The 18,191-nt window shown below is 40.6% G+C and overlaps 1 protein-coding gene across 1 annotated transcript; it reads right to left on the reverse strand.

Annotated features, from left to right (window-relative positions):
• Window positions 1–4,036: 4,036 nt before the first annotated feature.
• Window positions 4,037–5,340, reverse strand: LOC122020375 (zingipain-2-like). Its single transcript, XM_042578283.1, has 2 exons — window positions 4,826–5,340; window positions 4,037–4,741 (listed from the first exon to the last, which is right to left on the reverse strand). The coding sequence occupies exons 1-2, from the start codon at window positions 5,310–5,312 to the stop codon at window positions 4,134–4,136; spliced, it is 1,095 nt and encodes a 364-aa protein (XP_042434217.1). The 5' UTR covers window positions 5,313–5,340; the 3' UTR covers window positions 4,037–4,133.
• Window positions 5,341–18,191: the final 12,851 nt, after the last annotated feature.

The following is an 18,191-nucleotide window of genomic DNA, read 5'->3' on the forward strand; positions in this document are numbered from 1 at the left end:
GGAGATATTTTAGTGCACGTTCATTCCTTGGATTAACAACCTCCTTGGTTGTAACCAAGTCAAGTTGTGAGTCTCTTCTTTCTGCTTTTTATTTACTGCTAATTTACTTTATGCAAGTGTTCTGTTGAAAGTTTGAGAAGGGTCTTTTCTGTTTATTTTTTTCAAGCTATTCAACCCCCCCTTCTAGCCGGCCCAACGGTCCTATAAGTGGTATCAAAGCCGAGACGCTTAAGGAGGACTAACCGCCGAAGAAGCAACGAGATGGCCGGATCTAACATCCACCCACCAAAATTCGAGGGGGACTTTGCAAGCTGGAAGAAGCACATGGAGGTATTTTTCGGCACCGATTTTGATTTATTACTAATAATGGAACTCGGTTTTGAAGCTCCCGAGGGCAAAGCGAAAAATCAATGGACAAAGAAAGAGCAGGCCGAGTACGTGGCAAACAAGAAAGCAGAATTCCATTTGCTAACCGTACTTCCGCCACAAGAAGTCAACCGTGTCGGCACCTACAACTCGGCAAAGGAGCTTTGGGAGAAGTTCCTTGAATTACACGAAGGAACATCCGAAGCCAAGCTTGCGAGACGGGACTTACTTCGCAACCAGCTCACCAACCTCCGTCTTGAAGAAGGTGAAACAATTGCACATCTACACTCAAGGATACAGGAGCTCATCATCGGACTTTCGAATCTCGGAGAAGAGGTAAGTAACCGAGATTCGCTCAGGTACGCTTTAAACTCCTTCCCTAGAAATTCAAAATGGGCATCACTAGTAGATGATTTTTACATTTCGAAGGACTTAGAAAAAATTTCATTAGAAGAATTTTTTTTTCAACATTTGAAGTGCATGAGTCAAGATGTGCAGGAATGAGGGAGCCAAAGAACAATGTCGCCCTCAAAGCTTCGAGAGACGAACCTGCATCGGAATCTTCTCTCGACGATGAAGAAATGGTAATGATGGTAAGACGATTTAAGAAGTTATACAATTCTAGAAAAACTAACCATCCACAGGGTAGAAAGAAAAGAACGATCCGCTGCTACCATTGCGACGAAGAAGGGCATGTCAAGGACAACTGCCCCAAGCTGAAGAACAAAGACAAGGAAAAGGATAAGAAGCCTATCCAAAAACGAAAGGCCCTGAAGGCGACGTGGGACGATACCTTGTCCGAATCGAAAGTCGAAGCATTCTCCGGACTCGCACTGATGGCAAGTCATCAAGACGACGACTGCGATTCAAGCTCTTCCGAAATGAGCATCGAGAGCATCGATGAAGGGGGAGACACGTCGGAAGAAAGCAGCAGCTCAGGGGGAGAAACAGACAACGAGATCGACAAGGTAAGTCAGGTTCGATCTATTCCTCCCGATAAAATGTTTAAGTTCGTTAAACTTTTAACAAAAGATTGCTGCAAATTAGAAAGTGAAAATAAAAATTTAAAAGTAATTTTAGCTAAGTCTTGTCCCTTAGAAGAATTAGATAAATTAAAAATAGCAAATGAAAAATTGAAACTTGAAAATGATGATTTGAAAATTCAAGTAGATAATTTGAAAAACTATGCATGTTCATCTAAAATCAATTTTAAAAAATTTAATAATTTAAATTAGTACTTTAAATATCACCCGGGACAAATTAGGAATATTTCAAGAAAATATGTCCCTAAAAGCTTTTTAATTAATCCAGTAGGGTGGAACCTATATTGAGTTCCTAAAACATGGCTAAACTAAATTATAAAATTAGCGCTTTAAGTGAGAAAATTAAACAAAGAATTTCCTTACGAGGCTTTGTCAGAGAAGTGGTTGTTGCTCCAATAACCAAGAAGGGTTAGTGCCTCGTCACGACCTAGAAGCCAAAATATTGAAATAAATGTTTAATTAACTTACTAATAAAGCATTAATACAAGAATTAATTAGTGCTTTAAAAAGGTTATTCAAAACATTTTATTTTAAAATTTTACTTAGAATTTTTTTTTCCCTAAGTCATTTTTTTGCGCTTAAAAATTCTCAAAAATTTAAGTTAGGATTTTTTTTTCTTACTTAGAAAATTTCTCAAAAATCATTTCTTCCTAAGTTAAAAAAAAAAAAAAAACTTTTTCCTGAAACTAGAAATCTCAGCTTAAATTACTTAGAAAAATTTTCTAAATTTCTTAAAAACCTAAAAAATTTTTTAAAAAATATTCTTTCTAAGTTTTTAAACTCTTATATTGTTTTTTCTTGGAACCCCACTTTTTTTTGTGATCAAAGGGGGAGAAGGGAAAGTATAAGTCTAGGGGGAGGTAGATAGATTTAATTTTTTTTTATCTTTTCTATCTTTTTGCACTTAAATTACAAATTAAGTTAATTTACTTAATTCTATTTTAACCCTAGCTTAACTTGGGTTGATCACACCAAAAAGGGGAAGATTGTTGGAACCCCAAGGTTGTTTTGGTGTGATCAACAAGTTAGGTCCTGTGTGTATTTAACATTGTGTCTAAGTGTGTAGGAGCTTAGGAACACAGGTAGTTGAGTGGAAGACGCAGCTAGCGAGAAGGACGACAGTCCGAGGGACGAGGTGCTGCGGAAGAGTACTCCAGTGGACGAGAAGGAAGCGTGATGTGGTTCTGAGGGACGAAAGCCGGAGCGGAAGATTGCTCGGGGAGCAAGAGACGCAGCTAGCGAGAAGGACGGCACGCGGTGCGTCTGAGAGACGAAGACTGCGGATGAGTACGCCGGCGAACAAGAAGGAAACACGCGGCGATTCCGAGGGACGAGAAGTCGGAGGGAAGCCCGCTCGAGAAGACCGGAAGTTTGGTTCGGGTGAGCCCTTTTCCGGATGGCAGAGATCACCCAAGTGAGCGGATCCGGAGGAGAAGAACCGGACCGAGGCGGGACTGAACCAGAGAAGAGGTCCCGGACGAAAAAGTCAACGACTGTTGACTTTGGGCTCCGGGGCGCTCGGAACAGTCCGGGGCGCCCGGAACCCTTCCGGGCGCCCGGACCCAGTATTTTCATCAGATCGAGTCAAAACTCGATCTGAATGTTGGGGGATAAAATTTATCCCCCCCCCAGGGCACCCGGAACCCTTCCAGGCGCCCCGACCAAAGCTATAAATATAGCCTTGGTCCAGAAGCTTTCAATCAACTCAGAAATTTACATTCCAAATACTTGTGCGCTTCTGTTCTAGTTTACCTTCTGTCTTTTGTTCTTTCACTGCTGTAAGAGGCTTCTCCGCCTAAAGGAGATATTTTAGTGCACGTTCATTCCTTGGATTAACAACCTCCTTGGTTGTAACCAAGTCAAGTTGTGAGCCTCTTCTTTCTGTTTTTTATTTACTGTTAATTTACTTTATGCAAGTGTTCTGTTGAAAGTTCGAGAAGAGTCTTTTTTGTTTATTTTTTTCAGGCTATTCAACCTCCCCTTCTAGCCGCCCCAACTGTCCTACAATAAGTTATTAGGTCTTATTTTAAAAATAAGTTGTTAAAGTATTTGGGTGAACTTATTACAATCAACTTAAAGATATTGATGTGTTTGGTATTATAAGATCTTTTTATTAATAAAATTACTAAAAAGAGTATAATACTATTAATAGAGGGGTTTGATATTTTTATTAATAGAGGATTTTGGGTGAATTTCTGTACCGGGGGAGAGAAAGTTTGAAAGAGGCGCTGACGGAGAAGATGACATAACGTTGGAAGAAAAGTCGACGGAGATAAAAAGATATTAGACTTATACAAATTTATGGAAGATAAGATGAGAATTTATGAAATTATATAAGGATATTTTAGAGAAACAAATTATTAAAATAAGATCTTTTTTTCAAAAGTAGGGTCTTCCATACTTTTTTAAAAATAACTTTAAAATTCCAAAACAACTTATTTTGACAGTTTATAAGCCGTTTGAAAAAAAAATTATCAAACAAATTTGAAGAGCTTATAAGCTCCAAAACAACTTATAAGTTGTTTTAGAGAGCTTATAAACTCAGTCAAACACCCTCTTATATGGAAACGACAATATTCTTGTAGTAGCCGGCCAGGAAACCATTTTATTCTTTCACGATGTAGAAATATAATTGAAGAGGAAATAAATTAGTATATATAATTTTGTTATCTCCTCCTCTATATATAATTGAGTAGCCATACATGGAGCCATCTATTTGCAGAGTCAGTCGATAACCGGGTAGACAGCTTGCTTGGTGATCCCACAAATTCCTCTAGCCATCTTTATATACCCGTTGTCCCCCCAATCTGGCCCATACGAGTTCTTCAAGAGCCAGTAGTCGGTGCCGTTCTCAGTGCCGTAGCCCACCGCCGTCATGCTATGGTTGATGGCATAATCAGGTCCGCAGCCAATGCCGGTGAAGACACCAGTGCCATGCAATTGGAAGAATTTGGGATTGTCAACGAGTATCGAGACGGAGACCGAGACCGGTTGCCTGGTCACAGCTTCCAAGAGTTCATTCTCATCTTTAGCCTGCTCGTATCTGCTTATCGTAACGCCACCAGCTTGAGTCTGAAAGGTAGCAGAATTCAGACTGAAATTGCAGGCTCCAAGAACTCCCTTGTACGGGTAGTTGTCTTCAGTTGTCAGACTGCCGTTGTGGATCACAAAGTCAAAAGCTCTCTTAACGTCGCCTTTGAGGCACGGCGAGTTCTCCTTTTTCGATGGCACACAGTCTACGAGCTCCTGCTCCGACAAGGATGTTAACTTGCCTGTTTTAATCTGAATGATGCCCTCCATTGCTGCTACGGCAGAGAACGCCCAGCAAGCGCCTGTTCATTCACAAACAATATTGAGCAATTAACCGACGCGCGCATGAAGATGGAATTAAGGTACATGATTGGTTGAATGCCTACCGCACTTTCCTTGATCCTTGACACCGGTGACTGCGCCCTTGGTCCTCCAGTCCAGCATGGGTACCTGAATCGTTGCGTTCTTAGGTAATTGAGGTGGTCTAGTGCGGTTGGCAGGCTTGTACCGGTGCCTCAGATGAGGAATAACGTGGCGCGAGAGCCCCGGGTTGATGTACAGCTTCAGGAATTCCTTGTCGGTCAGATCAGCGAACTCGTTGGCTTTCAGTGAGAAGTTGTGCTTTTCTTTGTTGAAGTTGTCGATGAATTTGACGTTCTCCGCGAAGATCTTGAGGCGCTCTTCTCGAACTGTTGCGTTGCGGTAGCTGCGGTTGTATCTCCCCATCCACGTCTCGTGCCTGAGGTTGAACTCCCGGTGGAAATCCACTGCACTCGTTGCCACCTTGCTCGCCTCGCTGCCCCCGGCGGACTTAACGACGAGAGAAACAAGGAGCGCTGCGCCCAGGAACTGGAGAGTGCAGTGAATAGCCATGCTCTAGGCTGAGCTGAGTGAGAGCCAATGGCCAGTGCGTGGGCATATTTATAGCGATATTTGTCGTTCTACATTCCCAATACCGTACCGTGCGCGAGACGCCTAAGCGATGGAGGTTTATGGTCTGGTACTGAGTCAGTGGAAACAACACTAGTGAAAATGGTTGAATGGAGACCGGAGTCTTCCGATTGTCCAATTTATCAAGGAGGCAAATCAAGGAATTTGACCGACTTCAGGATGACTTTGACTGCTCCACTTTGATAGAAAGAAAGACAGAACAAAAAAGGAAAATAAAATCGTGAAATAGATATTTCTTTTATAAAAATCACCAAATAAGTACTTCATCGTATACTTTATCTAAAAATACTTTTAGAGTACAATGTGTAATGTAAAGTAGTTGTTAATTTTGATCAATTTAAAATAATTTTAATAAAATTTAATTAATTTAGACTAAATTAATAAATAATATTTTATTATAATAGTATTTCAGATTTAAAATTTAGAATTAAAAATTTTAAAATTTAGAATTTAATTATAACTGCTTAAAATAATTTTGATAAAATTTAAATATTTTTATCAAGTTGATAACAAATAATTTAATATAATAATCTTTTATGTATAATAATTTTGATTAAAATAAAATAATCAATTTTTCATATGTAACAATGAGTAGTTGGTATACATTGTAATAAGTGATATTTGATGGAGCACCCTTTAACTTTTCTTTTTTAAAAAAGGGAATAATTTTTAACAGTTTACATAATTTAGAATGATTTTTAATTTGTTTAAAAAATAAAAAATAAACTGTGGTAGGGCCAAATAAATAAGTAATTAAATTGGAGCAATTTGTGATGATACGATTCAACACTTCTCTTTCTAATCGGCTTCTTTGAATAGACATTTTTTACATCGAGCATATGCCTCTGCTTTGAGTCACTCCTCGCTCTCGAGTCAATGGTCCTTTATTTTGCAAGTTGTTCCTGAAAGTTATTATACCCACTCATAAAAATGAAATTAAATAAATTCAAAGTTTAAATTATGGAGAAAATCTATAGAAAGTAAAATTAAATATATAAATTTGGTTTTATTATTATGAAAATAAAAAACAAAATAGTCATATAATGAATCAATTAAATTTATTAGTAGATATTAAGAACCAAAGACCAAAATACTAAAGCTCGGTTTGGTTAAAGGTAATATAATTAAATTTATAATGTAATAAAATTTATAATATAATGTAATTAATGTTACATTATTACATTTGGTCAAAGAGTTATATGTAATCTTTGATTATTAGGATGGTTATATTTTCTTGTTTAGTGTCTATTATTCACCCATCGCTTCCTCTCCCTTCCTCCGCTCATGTATAGACTAACTCCTCCACTCTTCTTCCTCTGCTACCGCCACCGCGGCATCACCCTTCCTCCTCGGCCCCTTCTCCCCAAAGCACCAGCACTCGTATCCCTCCTTCCCCACTCTTATTCACAATCCTCCTCTTCCCCCTTCTCTAACCCTAACAAGCTCCGCTTCTACAACCATCGTTGTAACTAACTCTAAACTCACAGAAGGTGAGCCAATATGAAAGGCGAAGGCATTATCCACACTCCACAGGTAGGTGGAGGCTAACGGAATCCATATTCACTTGGCGGAGAAGGGGGAGGGTTAGTCGGTGCTGCTGTTCCACGGCTTCCTGAAGCTTTGGTACTCATGGCAACACGTACCTGATTATTTGCCTCATCGCTTACAGGTTCCGCGCACTCACCCCAGACCTTCATGACTACGGCAACTAGTCCTCCATGTCGCCTGATGCCGCTCTTGAAACTAATAGATAAAGTAAAGAAATATTGTTGGTGCAACATCCCTCAGGTCAAGGTTGACCTGGTTAACCAAGCTGAGTCTTGGTTTGGGTTTAGATGTTTGACAATAAGATATTGATTGAAGAAGAGTCAAGTAGGTCAAGGTTGACCGGATACTTGACTGGAAAGTCCTGGTGAGTGAAGCCAGGCAGAAGGAAAGTCCTAGTGAGTGAAGCTAGGCAGATAGAAAGTCCTGGTGAGTGAAGCCAGGCAGATGGAAAGTCCTGGTGAGTGAAGCCAGGCAGAAGGAAAGTCCTAGTGAGTGAAGCTAGGCAGATGGAAAGTCCTGGTGAGTGAAGCCAGGCAGAAGGAAAGTCCTGGTGAGTGAAGCCAGGCAGAAGGAAAGTCCTAGTGAGTGAAGCTAGGCAGATGGAAAGTCCTGGTGAGTGAAACCAGGCAAGGGGAAATCCAGATGGATCAAGGATGATCGGACATCTGGTGTTGGCAAGTCCAAGTAGGTCAAAGGATTGACTGGATACCTGACACGAGAAAAACCAGTTGGGTCAAGGTTGACCAGACATCTGGTGGAAGTCCAAGTAGGTCAAGGGAGTGACCGGATACTTGGCACGAAGAGAAAAGTCCAAGTGGGTCAAAGGCATTGACCGAACACTTGGTGAGAAGTCCTAGCAAGTCAAAGGAATGACCAGATGCTAGGCATGATGTACCAACAGGTCAAGGTTGACCGAATGTTGGTTTGAGAGGCTTAGGACTTGGTTTTGGGCAAAAACCAAGAGTTGGATCGATCAGTGGATCGATCCAGGAGCTGGATCGATCAGCGGATCGATCCAGGTCTTTCCCAGCGAACAGAGAGCCTCTGGATCGATCCACAGATCGATCCAGAGGTCCCAATCGATCAGTGGATCGATTGGGACGCGACTGCTTCGCGCGATAAGCGTTGGATCGATCCACTGATCGATCCAGGCGTTTTTCCCAGAGCACAGAGGCGCTCTGGATCGATCCGTGGATCGATCCAAAGCCTCCCCGATCGATTGGGAGCAATCCAATCGATCGGGATCCGACCGTTAGCGTCGATAAAGGCCGCAGGCGCACGATTCCTTCGGCATCTCTTCTCAGATTCATCTCAGATCTCTCACCAGCTCCTTCACAGCACTCACAAAGCTCAGATCGCCAGTTCTTGAAGGATCTTGGAAGTTCTCCAAGTCAAGAGGCGGATCAAAGCCAAGAAGAAGAAACTAGGGTTAGGGTTTGCACTCATTGTAAGCTTGTAAGCTTGTATTTCTTGTATCCCTTTCCTCTCTTCTTGTATTGAGTCTTGTAGGGCTTCTCCGCCTTTGGTAGTTACCATAAAGGAGGGTTTTATTAGTGGAGGGTGTGTGTGTTGGTGTGGATCCTTGGATTAGTCACCTCTTGTGAGGTGGATACCAAGTAAACCAACCGTGTTAGCGTTGTGTGATTTGTTTCTTGTACTTCCGCTGCGCATCTTAGAAGAAACAAGCAACGCCGAGCAACGAGCGAGGGACGAGCTATTCACCCCCCTCCCCCCTCTAGCTACTTTTGGTCCCAACAAGTGGTATCAGAGTGAGGCCGCTCTTCACCGGAATCATCGCCGGAAGGGTCAAGCATATCAAGAAAAGCTAGAGGGTGAAGAAGTTGGAGCAAATTCTTCAAGTTCAAGACTCTATCAAGCTAAACTTCAAGATGCAATTCCAAGATGGACTTGGATTTGACACAAGGGTGGCTCCACCATACACTTCCACGAGTTTCGATTCTTGGAAATCAAGAATCGAAAATTTTCTTATGATGGAGATAGAGCAATGGTTTGCTCTGATGGAAGGCTTCGAGGCTCCAAGAAATTCAAAGGGCAAAGTTCTCAAGAGGAGCAAGTGGAGCCAAGAGCAAGTCCAAAGGTGCGAGGCCAATGACAAAGTGACCAAGCTCTTAGTCAATTTATTGTCAAGCACCATCCTTTGCAAAATTGGAGAATTTGAAGATGCAAAGGAACTATGGAGCAAATTGGCCAAGCTTCATGAAGAGATCTCCTCCACTGTACAAGATCATGAAGAATCCAGAGAGGGTGACTCTTTGGAGCAAGACCAAGAGGAGGACTCCGAGGTTGAGAGATGCTCAACCTCCGAAGAAGAGGAAATCCAAGAAGCTTCATCCTCAAGGGAATGCAACGAAGGGAACAAGGAGGGAGCATACTCCTTGTTTCATATTCAAGATGATGAAGCCTCCACCTCTAGGATTAAGGGGGAACAATCCTTGGTGACGCCGGATCAAGAAGAAGAAGAAGCTTCTACATCCGGGTCGAGAGAAGGAGAGGAGGAAGAAGCTTCTACCTCCACAAGTCAAGAAAAATCAAATGGAGGAGAATCAAGGTCCGATCAAAAGGAAGCTTCTACCTCCAGATCCAAAGGAAAAGATGTCACCCCTACAAGTAAAGGTATAAATATTTCAATTAATAATAAAAATCATATTATATGCTTTGAATGTAGGGAACATGGGCACTACAAGAGCAAGTGTCCTAAATTGGCCAAGAAAAAGGGCCAAGTGGCATTAAAGGGCAAGGAGAAGCCCAAGGAGACCAACCCCGGGACAAAGAAGGGCAAGGAGCACATTGTGTGCTTCTCGTGTCAACAGAAAGGGCATTACCGAAGTCAATGCCCCAAGGGGAAAAAGATGGTCAAGGCTCAAGGAGGCACCAGTCAAGGGGGAGCCTCCAAGGTCAAGAAGAAGGTAACATTTATTGAGCCTACCCCTTTACATTATGGTAAAAAGCATGATAATTCAAATTTTTATCATTTTAATGCAATTTACCATAAGAATAGAAAGCATGAGGGCTTTAAGGAAAAGCATGTGGCCCTACATGCTAAAACTACTACACCTAAGGCTAGGAATGTAGGTAAAAGTCTATGCAAGAACTCTAAGGATTGTAGCTACAAGCCTAGAAACAAAAATGCTCATGGACTTAATGGAAAACCAAAAACTAAGGACTTAGTGATGGAAAATCAAGTCTTGAGGTCAAGACTTGATAAAATGGAAAAGACCCTAAAAATGATGGAAAATATCCTATTAGGGCAAAATGAGCATAACCTAGGTTTAGGGGTACAAAAGTCATCCAATGGCCATAGAGGTTTGGGATACAAACCAAAGGCTAAGAAGGATGTGCCCTCTTACCATAGAGTTCCATATAATTATGGAACAAATTCTAGGTCTAGTGGTCAAGCCAAGAATACTAGGGAAGTCATCCCTAAGAGTATTTTTGCAACCAAAGTGACTAAGACTTCTAAGAAGTTTAAGAAAGTCACTAATAATGCTACGAGGGAAGATATCCCTAGAGTTGACCTAGAAATTGTGGCTAAGGCTTCTAAGAAGCATAACAAGGTCACTAGGAAGGTATCTAGGGAAGTTATCCCTAGTGAGTACCTAGAGTATCCAAGGAGCACCAATAGGTGTTGGGTTCCTAGGAGCATCTTCTCTACCCCATAGATGGGTTAGAGAGTGTCAACTCCGATTAGAAGGGTAGTTAACCCAACTTTGAGGAAATTGACACTCAAGGAGCATTTTCAAGGTTTTTGTTAACCTTTGAAAATGAAATGGAACTAATATTTACTCCTTGAAAGAGTAAAATGTGTCTATTGGTGGAATAATTGATTTTATCTTAAAATGGCACAAATTGGAAATTCATAGAGAAATACCAAGTTGGGATTTTGGTATTCTCTTAAAATGTAAGGCAACCCAGGCCTTAATTTAAAAGTGCTGCTCTTGTGGAAAAATGAAATATGCCAACATTTGAGGAATATGCTTAATTTCAATTGGCATAAATTTATCAAGAGAATTAGAAATGCCAATTTAAGGTTTGGCATTGTCTTGAAGCACTTTAGGGCAATCTAGGTTTAAGTTGAAACTAGTGGTATTTTGAGTTAGCTAAGTGGTTAAGGATACTTAGATAGATAATCTAGGTATATTTTATTTATACTAAATATTGCCATAATTGTTTGCCCATCATATGCCATGACATCATGTCTATTTTTTCATTCATTGTTTTATTATGAAAAATCCAAAAATACCATGTCATGACATTCATACATCGTGTAATTATAGGATATTTTCTTTTGAAAATTATCTCCTTTTGATGTATGTCATAACATAATCATGCATTAAGTTTAATTCCTTGTACTTAAGGACAAATGGCATTCAACAACGCTTTTTAACAAGTGACATCCTAGGTGGATGTCTAATAACTCTAGAATACCTAGATAGATATGCATGATCCCTAGATTAGGGCAAAATCAAAATCTTACATCTCACAAGGACTATAAGGTGACTTGTATGTGTTTTTAGTGCACATTAGATACAAGTGAGATGTTAGGAAGATGAACAATACTCAAGATGTTGATTTAGTGCATTCTTTTGAGTTTTAGGTTCATCAAAACACATAGTTATGTGTTTTCCCATCATTGGGAAAGCTAATGTACAAGTCATGTGCATTATGCCCAAGGAACATGGTGGGATATTGGTTTTGAAAAATGTTTTAAAAAAAAAATGCTTTTGGAAAACCTTGGTGAAGGCTATCTTTTGATAGTAATCACCATCAAATAGTTAGACACAAACTTGAAGAAAACACTAAAGTTTTAGCAAGTTTTCAAGTTTGTGTCAATCTTTGAAAATATGATGTATTTTCATAGAAAATTATTTTTTCCATGATAAAGTATGCCCTAAATAATGTCTACACAAAATTTAAGATTTTTGGATTTTTGTAGAATTTTCTAGGGGTGTCTGAAGTTGGCTGAATTTGAAATTCAGCAACTATCAGAGCTCCGATCGATCCATGGATCGATTGGAGTGTCTGAATCGATCAGTGGATCGATTCAGACGGCAATTCTCGCGAGCAGAAGCTCGCTGGATCGATCAGCCGATCGATCCACACATCCTGAATCGATCAGTGGATCGATTCAAATAGGTTGAATCGATTGGAACCCAACTCCAATCGATCCAGGATGCTGATTTTGGCTGGAAAGGCCTGATTTCAGCACTCTAAACCTATTTTAGTCAATGTATCCATTCCTAACCCCTCAAAATACATTTGTATACATAAAAAGGGTGTTTTCGTGTTGAAAACAATGATGGATTGGTTAAGGAAGACTAAGTTGAAGTTTGGGTTGAGGTTTGTTTCAAATTTTGAGCATTTGAACCTCAAAACTTCAAAAATTTGGGTTTCCTAAAGTTTTAGGGATTCCAAGTTATTGTTGGTGCAATGACAGAAGTTACCACTATGTCTTTAGGGGGAGGGACTCTTTAAAGACATGAAAATTATTTTCATGAACCTTGGAAGATGGTTAACCTTCTGTTAAGAACAAGCTCAAGGTTGAGCGTTTGAACTTTAATGGGGAGTAGATATCCTCATTGTTCACGTGGGTTCAAGTGGGTAATGCTCAAGGATAGGCATTTGCCTACATTGGGGGAGAATGTAGGATCATGAAGAATGAAGGGTATGGGACCTTCATTATCGTGTTGATCATAACAAGTGAAGTTGTGAACAACGATGAGCAACTCTTCAGGGGGAGAGTTTTCAACAATGGGGCATTTGTTGAAGTGTGCCCAAAATTGAGGCATGGGTTGATGTGTGCTCAAACATGGGTTGATGTGTGCTCAAAGATGGGTTGATGTGTGCCAATAGGGGGAGAATGAAAGGACTTGTGAAAGAGAGTAAGTTAGGCTGTCATTATCTAAGAGGGAGTTTGCCCTCTTAGGGGGAGAATGAAGAGCTTAACTTATGCTTTCATTACCTAGTGGCATGAAGAATGAGGCTATGGGATTAGCCTAACTTACATGTGGCATTGTAAGTGTTGTTAGGACCAAAAGTAGCTAGAGGGGGGGGGGGGGGGGAATAGCTCGTCGCGTTCGCTCGTTGCTCGGCGTTGCTTGTTTCTTCAAAGATGTGCAGCGGAAAATACAGAAACAATCACACAACGCTAACACGGTTGGTTTACTTGGTATCCACCTCACAAGAGGTGACTAATCCAAGGATCCACACCAACACACACACCCTCCACTAAATAAAACTCTCCTTTATGGTAACTACCAAGGCCGGAGAAGCCCTACAAGACTCAATACAAGAAGAGAGGGAAAGGATACAAGAAATACAAGCTTACAAGCTTACAATGAGTATAAACCCTAACCCTAGCTTCTCTTCTTGGCTTTGATCCGCCTTTTGACTTGGAAAACTTCCAAGATCCTTCAAGAACTGGCAATCTGAGCTTTGTGAGTGCTGTGGAGGAGCTGGCGAGAATCTGAGAAGATGTCGTAAAGAAATCGATCGACCGATCGATTGGGACTGCCTGAATCGATCGACCGATCGATTCAGAACCTTTATGTGCTCTCGGGAAATGGCTGGATCGATCGATCGATCGATCCAGCTGCTCTTGCGACTCCTTGCACGAGAACTCCAGGCCCCAATCGATCCACCGATCGATTGGAACATCCGATCGATCACGGATCGATCCGGAGGCTCTGTGCTCGCGAGAAGCTCCCGATCGATCGATCCAGCTCTGGATCGATCCACTGATCGATCCAACACTTGGTTTTTGCCCAAAACCAAGTTCCAAGCCTCTCAAACCAACATCCGGTCAACCTTGACCGTTGGTACATCATGCCTAGCATCGGTCACCCTTGACCGCTAGGACTTCCCACCAAGTGTCCGGTCAATCCTTTGACCCACTTAGACTTTTCTATTCATGCCAAGTATCCGGTCACCCTTGACCTACTTGGATTTATCGATGTGTCCGGTCAACCTATCTATCTATGCTTTTAGTATCATCCGGACAATCCTTTGACCTACTTGGACTTCCTAACACCGATGTCCGATCATCCTTGATCCATCTGGATTTTCCTGCCCGGCTTCACTCACCGGGACTTTCACCTAGCTTCACTCACTAGGGTTTTCCTTCCGGCTTCACTCACCGGGACTTTCACCTAGCTTCACTCACTAGGATTTTCACCGGTTTCACTCACCGGGACTTTCACCTAGCTTCACTCACTAGGACTTTCACCTAGCTTCACTCACTAGGGTTTTCACCTGGCTTCACTCACCAGGACTTTCACCTAGCTTCACTCACTAGGGTTTTCACCTGGTTTCACTCACCAGGACTTTCACCTAGCTTCACTCACTAGGGTTTTCCTTCTGCCTGGCTTCACTCACCAGGACTTTCACCTAGCTTCACTCACTAGGGTTTTCACCTGGTTTCACTCACCAGGACTTCCCTGTCAAGTATCCGGTCAACCTTGACCTACTTGACTCTTCTTCAATCAATTTCTTATTGTCAAACATCTAAACTCAAACCAAGACTCAGCTTGATCACCCAGGTCAACCTTGACCTGAGAGATGTTGCACCAACAATCTCCCCCTTTTTGATGTTTGACAATACCACAATAACACTTACAATACCACATGTAAGTTAGGCTAATCCTATAGCCTCAATCTTCATGTCACTAGGTAATGAACATATAAATTAAGCTCTTCATTCTCCCCCTACGAGGGCACACTCCCTCTAGGTAATGAAAGCCTAACTTATACCCATTCATAGGTCCTTTCATTCTCCCCCTATTGGCACACATCAACCCATCTTTGGGCACACATCAACCCATGCCCCAATTTTGGGTACACATCAACAAATCCATTTGTTGAAAACTCTCCCCCTGAAGAGTTGCTCATCGTTGTTCACAACATCACTCGTTGTGACGATAATGAAGGTCCCATACCCTTCATTTATCCTTAACTTCTCCCTCAATGTTGACAAATACCCAACCTTGAGCATTATCTAACCACTTGAGTTCCCACTTGAAATAATGAGGATATCCACTCCCCATTTCAAGTTCAAAAGCTCATACATGAGCATTTTCTTTAAAGAAGGTTAACCACCTTCCAAGGTTCATGAAAAGTAATTTTTCATGTCTTTAAAGAGTCCCTCCCCCTAAAGACATGGTGGTAACTTCTGTCATTGCACCAACAATGACTTGGAATTCCTAAACCTTTAGGAAACCCAAATTTAGAAGTTTTGAGGTTCAAATATTCAAAATTTGAAACAACCTCAACCTAAACTTCTATGAAGCCTTCCTTAACCAATCCATCCTTGTTTTCACATGAAAACACCCTTTGTATGTATACAAATGTATTTTAGGGGTTTGGAATGGTTACCTAGACTTAAAGAGGTTCAAAGATGCTGAAATCAAGCCTTCCCAGCCAAAATCAGCAACTTGGATCGATTGGAGTTGGGTTCCAATCGATTGAACCTTTCTGAATCGATCCACTGATCGATTCAGACTACCTGGATCGATCGGCTGATCGATCCAGCGAGCTTCTGCTCACGGGTGTCTTCTGAATCGATCCACGGATCGATTCGGCACTCCAATCAATCCATGGATCGATCGAGCTCGATAGTTGCTGAAATTCCATTTCAGTCAACTTCAGAAACCCCTAGAAAATTCTACAAAAATTCAAAAATCATGAAATTTCGTGTAGGCATTATTTAGGCATACTTAATCATGGAAAAATAGCTTTCTATGAAAATACATCATATTTTCAAAGATTGACACAAACTTGAAAACTTGCAAAAACTTTAGTGTTTTCTTCAAGTTTGTGTCTAACTATTCAATGGTGATTACTATCAAAAGATAGCCTTCACCAAGGTTTTCCAAAAACATTTTAAAAACATTTTCAAAACCAATATCCCATCATGTTCCTTGGGCATAATGCACATTACTTGTACATTAGCTTTCCCAATGATGGGAAAACACATAACTATGTGTTTTGATGAACCTAAAAACTCAAAAGAATGCACTAAATCAACATGTTGAGTTTTGTTCATCATCCTAACATCTCACTTGTATCTATTGTGGACAAAACACATACAAGTCACCTTATAGTCTTTGTGAGATGTAGATTTTGATTTTTGCCCTAATCTAGGGATCATGCATATTTATCTAGGCATTTTAGAAATATTAGACATCCACCTAGGATGTCACTCGTTAATAAGTGTTGTTAAATGCCATTTGTCCTTAATTACAAGGAATTAAACTTAATGCATGATAATGTTATGGTATACATCAAAAGAAAATATCCTATTACTACATGATGTATGAATGTCATGACATGGTATTTTTTGATTTTTCATAATAAAACATGAATGCAAAACTAGACATGATGTCATGGCATATGATGGGCAAACAATCATGGCAAGATTTAGCATAAATAAAATATACCTAGATTAACTATCTAAGTATCCTTAAAGTCTTAGCTAAACTTACACCTTAAACCTAGATTGCCCTAAAGTGCTACAAGAGAATGCCAAAGCCTAAATTGGCATTTCTAATTTCCTTGATTTAATGTATGCCAATTGAAAATAAACATGTCCTCAAATGTTGGCATATTCCATTTTTCCTCAAGAGTGATTACATAAATCAAGGCCCGAATTGCCTTAAATTTTCAAGAGAATACCAAAATCCCAACTTGGTATTTCTCAAGGTTTTCCCAATTTGTGTCATTTTAAGATAAAATCAATTTTTCACCATTAGACACATTTTACTCTTTCAAGGAGTAATCAATAATTCCATTTCATTTTCAAAGGTTAACTAAAACCTTGAAAATGCTCCTTGAGTGTCAATTTCTTCAAAGTTGGGTTAACTACCCTTCTAATCGGAGTTGACACTCTCTAACCCATCTATGGGGTAGAGAAGATGCTCCTAGGAACCCAACACCTATTGGTGCTCCTTGGATGCTCTAGGTACTCACTAGGGATAACTTCCCTACATACCTTCCTAGTGACCTTGTTGGGCTTCTTAGAAGCCTTGGTCACATTTTCTAGGTCAACTCTAGGGATAGCTTCCCTTGTAACCTTCTTTGTGACTTTCTTAGACTTCTTAGAAGTCTTAGTCACATTTATTGCAAAAATACTCTTAGGGATGACTTCCCTAGTATTCTTGGCTTGACCACTAGACCTAGGATTTGTTCCATAACTATATGGAACTCTATGGTAAGAGGGCACATCCTTCTTAGCCTTTGGTTTGTATCCCAAACCTCTATGGCCATTAGATGACCTTTGTGCTCCTAGACCTAGGCTATGCTCATTTTGCCCTTTTAGGATATTTTCCATCCTTTTTAGGGTCCTTTCCATTTTATCAAGCCTTGACCTCAAGACTTGATTTTCTATCACTAAGTCCTTAGTTTTAGATTTTTCATTTGATTCATGAGCATATTTGTTCTTGGGCTTGTATCTAAAATCCTTAGAGTTCTTGCCTAGACTTTTACCTACATTCCTAGCCTTAGGTGTAGTAGTTTTAGCATGAAAAGCTATATGTTTTTCTTTAACGCTATCATGCTTTCTATTTTCATGGTAAATAGCATTAAAATGATATAAGTTAGAACTATCATGCTTTTTACCATAATGTAAAGGGGTAGGCTCAATAAATGTTACCTTCTTCTTTACCTTGGAGGCTCCCCCTTGACTAATGCCTCCTTGAGCCTTGACCATCTTCTTCCCCTTGGGGCATTGACTTCGGTAATGCCCTTTTTGGTTGCAAGAAAAGCACACAATGTGCTCCTTGCTCCTTTTTATTCCGGGGATGGTCTCCTTGGGCTTCTCCTTGCCCTTTTGTGCCACTTGGCCCTTCTTCTTGGCCAAGTTGGGACACTTGCTCTTATAGTGTCCATGTTCCCTACATTCAAAGCATATAATATGATTTTTATTATTAATTGAAATATTTATACCTTTGCTTGTAGGGATGACATCTTTTCCTTTGGATCCGGAGGTAGAAGCTTCCTCTAGATCAGACCTTGATTCTCCTCCATTTGATTTTTCTTGACTTGTGGAGGTAGAGGCTTCTTCCTCCTCTTCTTCTCTCGACCCGGATGTAGAAGCTTCTCCTTCTTCTTGATCCGGCGTCACCAAGGATTGCTCCCCCTCAATCCTAGAGGTGGAGGCTTCATCATCTTGAATATGAAACAAGGAGTATGCTCCCTCCTTGTTCCCTTCGTTGCATTCCCTTGAGGATGAAGCTTCTTGGA

Source organism: Zingiber officinale, chromosome 9A (assembly GCF_018446385.1).
Source record: "Zingiber officinale cultivar Zhangliang chromosome 9A, Zo_v1.1, whole genome shotgun sequence".
Classification (NCBI taxonomy): Eukaryota; Viridiplantae; Streptophyta; class Magnoliopsida; order Zingiberales; family Zingiberaceae; genus Zingiber; species Zingiber officinale.

Coding starts and splice junctions, on each gene's coding strand:
- LOC122020375 (XM_042578283.1), bottom strand. CDS start 5,312: ATGGCTATTCACTGCACTCTCCAGTTCCTGGGCGCAGCGCTCCTTGTT. Junction 4,742..4,825: donor CAAGGATCAAGGAAAGTGCG/GTAGGCATTCAA, acceptor GTGAATGAACAG/GCGCTTGCTGGGCGTTCTCT.